The sequence below is a fragment of the Gadus morhua genome, chromosome 19 (assembly GCF_902167405.1).
Source record: "Gadus morhua chromosome 19, gadMor3.0, whole genome shotgun sequence".
Lineage (NCBI taxonomy): Eukaryota > Metazoa > Chordata > Actinopteri > Gadiformes > Gadidae > Gadus > Gadus morhua.
In genome coordinates, this window is record NC_044066.1 from 8,339,064 (window position 1) to 8,347,333 (window position 8,270).

General features: G+C 45.0%; 1 protein-coding gene across 9 annotated transcripts in view; it reads left to right on the forward strand.

The window, feature by feature from the left end:
- add1 (adducin 1 (alpha)) overlaps positions 1-7,990 on the forward strand; it is a 30,262-nt gene extending 22,272 nt beyond the window's left edge. For 5 of the 9 annotated variants that reach the window (XM_030342299.1, XM_030342293.1, XM_030342295.1 and 2 more), the window contains 3 exons: positions 474-630; positions 2,498-2,590; positions 5,756-7,990. In XM_030342299.1, the coding sequence (XP_030198159.1) occupies positions 474-630; positions 2,498-2,590; positions 5,756-6,120 (615 nt within the window). In that variant the 3' untranslated portion in view covers positions 6,121-7,990. Of the gene's footprint in view, positions 1-473; positions 631-2,497; positions 2,591-3,561; positions 3,596-4,325; positions 5,113-5,755 lie in introns of all 9 variants that reach the window. The other 4 variants (XR_003974056.1, XR_003974054.1, XR_003974055.1 and 1 more) reach the window with 4 other exon arrangements.
- Positions 7,991-8,270: the final 280 nt, after the last annotated feature.

Below are 8,270 nucleotides of genomic sequence, written 5' to 3' on the forward strand. Positions count from 1 at the left end.
TAGATTTGAGATTCAGGGACTAATTAACATTTGTTTTTATTGTTTTTAAAGTGGAAACTGTTGGTGGGATTATGTGAGATGGTTTTCCTGTCATAATGTATTTTTATTTAATCTTTCTTTATTCTAAATACGTAACATTTTCCTGAAACAGCATGGTTGGCATTCATTAATCGTATTCCTTGCCCTTATCTAACCCAACCAAGTTAAATTGTGGTGATTTTCTATGTTCTTTCACATAGGCTACCATGTACGTAAATGTATGTCTAAGGGAATTCTGTTACGCCATGATACTAGATCATGCAAATAAAAACATACCGATCATAACAAATTATTTTGATTAAAGGAAAACTACTGAAAGCAAAACGGTACAGAATTACAGAATGTAAGAAATATCTTTTCACAATCTTTCAAATCCTAAACAGGCTACACCTTTGGTGCTCTTTGTTTTTGTCATGCCTCCTCTTGGCCTGCAGGGGGAGCTGGTGACGGCCTCCAAAGCCATCATCGAGAAGGAGTACCAGCCAAGGGTCGTCATCAACAAGCAGGGCCCCAACCCCTTCAACCGGCTCACGGACCAGGAGCTGGACGCCTACCGCAAGGAGGTGGAGCTCAAGCAGAAAGGCCCCGAAGGTAATGGAGCACAAGGGGACGCGCCATCCGCAGAGAGGCATCCTATGTGATGGATCGGGGTGCACTCTGACATGTCATAATCACGCTCGAGAGAATCACCCTTATCATTTTACTATTTGTTTCTGATGATCATTTCGTCTTTTATTCCATCCGCTGTATTTCTTATTTTCGAAAGCACTAGTATGTGAAGGGTTTGCGAATAAAGCCATTCCTAGGTAAAGGTTACCCGATGACCCCCCGTATTTTCTTTACTATTTTACTCACACACACACACACACACACACACACACACACACACACACACACACACACACACACACACACACACACACACACACACACACACACACACACACACACACACACACACACACACACCTACACCTCAGTGCCCGGGAAAGGTGACCAACCGAAGTCGGAGTCGACCGCATGTGACGGCGCACACTCCCGACAGACAAAAGAAGAACCCTCCTCCAGCCTCCCGCTGTCTGTCAGTACACCATCATCTTCTTCTTCTTCTTCATCATCGTCCACCCAATCAGAGAGCGCCGCGCCGCCTGCCGCGCCCGCAGCGACCCCGCTCACCCCCTCCTCCGTCTCCGACTCGGCGCGCACCCCCGTCGAGCCTGAGCCGCCGTCCGGCGGTAACCGCGGCGACGGGACCGCCGACCCCGGCGACGAGGAGGTCCCGGAGTCCCCCGAGAGGGAGTTCCACTGCGCCGTCCTCCGAGCGTTGAGCAAGGAGGCGCCCGGGCTGGAGAAGGGGGAGAAAGAGGGGGCTGACGCTGAGGCCGGCCGGGGTCCAGGTACAGCAGAGAGAGAGAGAGAGAGCGAGCCCCCACGGGGGGGCTCTTCTGCTGCTAGAGCAACCAGACCCTCCTTTCCCTCTTCCGTCCCGCCTTCCCAAGCTCCTCATTCAACTCATCCCCTCTCTACTGGGACCCAGAGCCCTCCTCCTCATTCAACTCATCCCCTCTCTACTGGGACCCAGAGCCCTCCTCCTCATTCAACTCATCCCCTCTCTACTGGGACCCAGAGCCCTCCTCCTCATTCAACTCATCCCCTCTCTACTGGGACCCAGAGCCCTCCTCCTCATTCAACTCATCCCCTCTCTACTGGGACCCAGAGCCCTCCTCCTCATTCAACTCATCCCCTCTCTACTGGGACCCAGAGCCCTCCTCCTCATTCAACTCATCCCCTCTCTACTGGGACCCAGAGCCCTCCTCCAGTCGGGTGTGGGGGTGTGTGGTGCTGGTTTAATGGCGGGCTGCTCTGTGGTGTTTGATGGGGTGGTGTTTGATAGCGCGTAAGGCGGTGACCTTGCGCGCCGTCATGCTGTCTTGAATCCTCCCTGAAGTCTTTGCTTGGTTTTATTGTTTCGACCGACGGTCACAATGCATTGGGTCATATGGAGATATATGATGCATGGAAGCCCTACAAGATCGATGAACTTAGGACAAGTTTGTGTCACAACAAAGGTGTTACATCATCAACAACAACAAGGGGATCTCATGTCGGGACACAAGCAAAGGTTTTCTTACGTTTTTTCCTTCTAACCTCAAGTCCAGTCTTGAAACGGTGTGCTTTTGGGTCTGGCTAGTGCTTTGTTGGTTTTGTGACGTTATTAAAAGCCTGTTTTTAATAACGTTTCTGGCCGATTGACACAAAGAATGTTGGTTGTGGGTGTTCTGCTTTGGCTTTACTATCTCTAAAGTCAAAGGAATCCTTCCCTGTGTGCCTCTTTTCCCGCCTGCTTCCGGCGGGTTTACGGAAATGTTTGGAAGCCCCTTATAATTCATCCTTTTGTTTATACGTCATAAATGTTGTTGATGTGTGTTTGATCGTTTATTTTCGTCTTCCCCATCAGACGAAGAGCACCCCGCTGAGGAAGAGGAGGAGGCCAAGCAACCGGACCCCACCTGCACCCCACCCAGCACCCCGGTCCGAGTGGAGGAAGAAGGTACGTGGCCCACTCTGATCACCCTGGCTGCCATGGCCCGGCCTGGGCACAGCATGGATTCCCCCCCCCCCCCCAGCTGCCTGGAGGTTTGGCTTGGGTTGTTTTGCCTGTGAGTGAGCGTGAACAACAAGAACAACGCAGGCGGAGCGTGGGGTGGTCTCGGGGGTCCGTCTCAGCGTGTGTCGGGGGGGTTCCGATGCGTTTGTGTTGTGTTTTTTTATTTTTTTAACCAAACGACTCTTTTTGAGAGGTGACGTTTTGTGTGGTTGTTGTAATAACCGGCCAAGAGGTTAGCTGTGTGGCGTCGTGGGTTTTGGATGATATTCATGCAAAACCGTAATTAGGTAGAGCACAAAGAAATAAGCGAAGACGACGCGCACATAGGTAAGGGATCTATATTAGAGCAACTTTACTTGATACTTAACATTAAGTGGAGGTAACCGTCAGTTCCCTCTTGGTCATTATTACCGTTGGATTACACCTTTACTTAGCGCCATCCGCCTCTTAACATTAAGGCTGGTCGGCCTCAGAAATAATATCAAATAAATAGATATTCTTTGTTATTAAATGTAATCTTCTTGGAATTGAGCCATGACTCATGTGTAAGGTTATAAGGTTCATGTAAACACAAACGTCTAGTTTGAACTCATATCATACAGCACAGCAAGCTAGAGATAACGAGTGGGGAGAGAGGGAAGCATCTAGGATTTAGGACCCATGGGGTGTAATCTAATATGAACAATATTATAACACATGCCTTTCGATGTACGATCTCCTTTCCCCTTTCACTTCCATTCTCCATCTTCCGGGCTCTCCCCCTGAGGAATGGAATCTCTCCATTCCTTTCTTTTTTTTTTTACCATTTTCCACTTTTTTTTACTTAACGCAGTGCCTGTGGTTTGATCTGCATAGACATTTGTTTCTACTTGTGCTTGTTTTTTTTCCTTCTTTGTGGCTGCGTGCTCACTCAGGAGATGGAAAAGCAAAAGAGTACCTGTTACCATAGTAAGTACGTCCAATCCCCATCTGAGTCTCCCGTTAGCCCCGCCCCTTCCTCCCACAACTACTCACCTATCACGTCCATGCCTCAGTACTGACCCCGCCCCCTACCTCCCCTACCAACACCAACTGCATGACTGTGTTCTTACTAACCCCCGATTGGCTGTGTTGACGCCCTACCGCCGCCAATCCCCCGGGGGCAGTCTCTCTGACGACACCAGAACCCGTTCCTCGGTTATTGTTGTTGAGGCGGGGTTTGTTTCACAAGCACCTCCCTCCTCCCTGGAGTGATCGGTAGAAGGACCAAGACACAACGGCAGAAGTAATTGTGAACACAAAAGCCCAATGTTATTGGCTGTTTAGTATGTTTGGCAACTTTAATTGACGCAGTCACCTACTTGACTAAATACATATTCGTTCAAAGAAAGACATAACATTGTAATGTGATATGCGTTGGTAGTGATGCCAAGAATGACCACAGTTTCTTCTTCTTCTGTGGTGCTCAGGGAAGTGGAGAAAGCCAGGTGAAACAAACCCCCCCTCAGCATATAAATCCAACCTCCTTTTACTCTGTGTTCGCTAACCTTCCTACCCTGCATTCAACCACTGTCTCACAACTTATCCTAACACAAACAACCAACCACCTTACCCTATATGTTATCAGTCATGAAACAACAGGTAATGTATGGGTCCTTTTCAGAAATGTTGTTGGGTTTTCTGTGTGCTCTCTTTACAGATGAGTCGTTCACCAGGTAAAACAAAGTGTTGGAGTGTGGGCTTTACAGGCATAGCAGCATTTCTAATAGTCCTTGTATTTTGGCTCAGATTCCTGCTGTTGATAACATGGCTCTCCGATATACCAGCCATAAGGACTGGCTGTGTGGTGTTTATTATATGCCTTCAATGTGTCCTATTAAAAACAAAGGGATAATGCTCTGTGTTCGTCGATGTGTTGACATTTTGAGTCTGTTAGCATGCGTGTGCTCTAAGTGGCTATAATTGTTTGGCGCTATTGAGTGCACATAGTGTGTGCTTTTCACAAGGCTTGGGGCAGCGGACTGCGTGTCGTGTTTGTGGCTGATTAAAACGCTGCCATATTTGGTTCGGTGTCCCTGTTGGACCTGTTGAATGATGGTGTTGTCACAGCGCTTATTAATGCCCCCGAGTTGTTATTTATTGAATGTCAAGTGTTTCTATAGAGCGCGATCGCGAGCGTGGCATATTGTTGTAATTATTCAACGTCTGAGATTAATTTGATAGCTGTGCTTCCGGTAAACAAACTGAAATGCGACAGTGTGACTGTGAGACTGGCTGGCTTATTATACAAGTCCTAAGCTATGGTTAACACGTGGCTGTGAGGCAGATGCACCTGTGCTTGTCTTTATATCGAGGTCGCTACTACTGCTGCTGCTGCTGCTGTGGTTCTTCTGGATCTTTCTAGACACTTTTATTTATTCTTTCTTACACAGGGTGCAAATGAACACGAGAACCGCACTCCTTAAGATTTGCCTGTATAAATGAAGGTAAAATAAGAGTTGGAGTGAACATGTGATTACACATAAGGAGGTTTTGTGGCCTTTTTTTTAATAAGATGGAGTGGTTGTTGGGGAAGGAGGCATGTGAGAAATGATGGCAATCTTATCCTTATGAAAAATAAGATGAAAAAAAAAGATGAGTTTATTGATCCCGGAGGAAATGATTTAATGGCTCTCAGGGGATTTCGGTGGATGTTTATGAAGTTAGCGTTGGCTTTTTTGTCATCCCTGAGCATTGGGTTCCTGTGAATGCTTAGCGTAGGATAGTTGAATGTTTGTGAACCATCTTTTCTACAGGTTATATTTTAACTTCTTTCTTAGCTTTTTGAAGGTAAAAAAAACGACGTTTTCTTTTAATACGTTTGTTGGTACATTGTAATAATTTTGAAACTTGCCTGTTCATAGCTTTTTAAAAAAATGTATCTTCTCTAATTATTCAAGGGCGCAAATTCTTTTTTGGGCATTCAGTGTGTTAATTGTCTGGCAATGTTGCATCAATGTGGCTACGTTAATTCCTGCGGTCAATAATAATAATCATAGCAGTCAAGGTGAAGGCCCATCCCGCAGACGTGTCAACTCTATCCACCCACTGACTAGCCCCTCCCCTCGACCTCCTTCCCACCAATCACAGAGTCCCTCCCGGATCCCACCTCCAAGGACGAGAGCGACGGCGCCACCCTCCGACAGACCCTGCCCGACCTGACCCCGGACGACCCCTCCGACGCCGCCCCCGCACTCCCGGAAGCCGAAGACTCCGCCCCCGCCCCGGTTGCCACGGAAACGGTGGCTGCGCCGGAGGAGGAGGCGGCGACGGATGCGGTAGTGACGGATGCGGTAGTGACGGATGCGGTAGTGACGGATGCGGCGGCGGCGGAAGGGGAGGAGCCCGGCGAGGAGGACGGCGACGAGTCCCCCAGCAAATCTCCCTCCAAAAAGAAGAAGAAGTTCCGCACTCCGTCCTTCCTGAAGAAGAACAAAAAGAAGGCAGAGGCCTAGAGGAGGAGAGCGATAGGTCTGTCATGAGGGGGGGGAAGTCTGGCTTACATCTCTTTTATTTTATATATATAAATATAATATTTTTCGTCCTCTGCCATTTCACCCACTGCGAAAAAAGCCACTCACAAACTTGGAGTCTGTTATTTTCAACGTTTTGATATTAGATTCATCATTGGCTTATTAACCTGCGCCTCCTTGTTAGAGTGTGCCAATTTTTTATACAGCATTAAGCAACAGGTTGGGCGGCTTTAGAAATGTTTGGAACTTTTAGCGGCTTCTTGGGTCAGAGTGATTTAATCACTAATTTTGTTTTTGCCTCTGCATTTTATTTTTGTGCACGTGTAACTCCACATGTTCGCACACTGGATGTGTGTGAACATGTTGATTTCAGGCTTTTATTGTCCTGCCTTTAACATGTTGCTCTGTTTTTACTCATATGAACTGGGATTGTAACAAAGGACTTTTGAGTCTTCTGAGTATAAAAATACAAAAAGAATAGCCTGAAAGCCTGTTTCCTCTTACTGGTTCCAAAGTGGAAAACTACAACTCCTAAACCCGCTTGATACAAGATACAAGCAACAATGTCGGCCATCTTGTGTTGAGAAAATTATATGCTTAATCCATAGTCAAAATAAAATCTGATTTCTATCTTCTATTGCAATAACCCATTCATAACCTAGTTCCCACTGCTCAATTTTTTTCAAACGAACCTATGAAGATGTTTTTCAAATTGATAGAGCAGTATGCTTCGCTGTAGGAGAACTATATGAGCTTTAACTTGCGTTGCTATGCGCTTGATGCGAATCTCGAAGGGTGACCGATATACAGCTAATGTCAAGGATTACATTTTTGACAGTATCGCCTTATGTGCTGTTCAATATGAAGGAATGTGGTAAAAAAAAAACTGGTTTGTTCACTTTTTTCAGTTGCTTTTACCTTTTTAACCGGCTTGCTTTTGACATGGGTGCTGTCTTCTTCTAAATACAATGAAAAGCAGAGTCCATACACAAATGTCTCATGCTGAATGAATGGTATCTCATATTTGATGTTATTTTCAGCTCTCGTAGACCTGCATTACGTCTGTGAAAGCACTGTGAACCGGTCTTTCTTTCTAAACCACTTCTCATGTCTCAGTCACTATTCGAATGTTGCAATCTATAAGAATAGGCAATGTTTGGGGTATCACTTAGAGAGGGTTTTACGTCCTGAAAGCTGTGCAGACACTTCCCTGTGAAAAAAAAAGAAGTATTTACTCTGTAATATATAATCGATGATGGGAACACAATTAGTTTGTTTTGAGCTTGCCAGATTAACCACTCTGAGACAAGAGATGAAATATCGACAAACTCTGCCCAAGGGAATCGACGAGTTATGGCTATGAAATGTTGTTTCCTTTTTTTTTTTTCTTTGAACAACATTAGGTACCAAATGGGAAATTGAAGGTTGACAGTGTAGAGGCCTGATACATCCTTGCTTTTGTTATATAAAAAAAACTACTATGGTGTATTTACGATGTTTCATGCAGGCAGAGGAAGTCTAGGCCCATATAAGGACTGCATGGCATTAACCTCCATATTGCTGTACTCCCTTACATGATTGTAAACTCTCGCGACCCTACACTATTGTTTTGTACTTTTTGCATTACTGTGCACATTATACATGATACTAAACTACTTGTGATGAAGCTTTTTGTTCTATCCACTATTCAATTTTTCTTTTGATTCACACACATTTATGATGAATTGTATTTACAGTCTGACCCATTTTCCATTTTTATGTGTTATCCTGCATCTATAGACTTGCAATCAATGATTCTTCATGGTACTGTTGCTTTTTCATCCTTGAATAAACACACTACTGTGAAAATGTATTCTCTTGGTACACGTGTGTTTTGTTTGATCAATGTAAATTATTTAAATCACATCTTACATGTGTTTTGTGCCATGTTTATATTAAAAAAGTGATAAATAACTACAAACACATGAACTAATATGGAATCAAGTTAAGAAATGTATCTATGCATTATTGTATTTAAAATTCGATGTGCATAATTGCCCACCATTAACACGTTGAGTGAACCACAGTTTGATGATTAACAGATAATGTGTCATCATATTACTTATTTTGATCTTAACAAATTGATGACATAA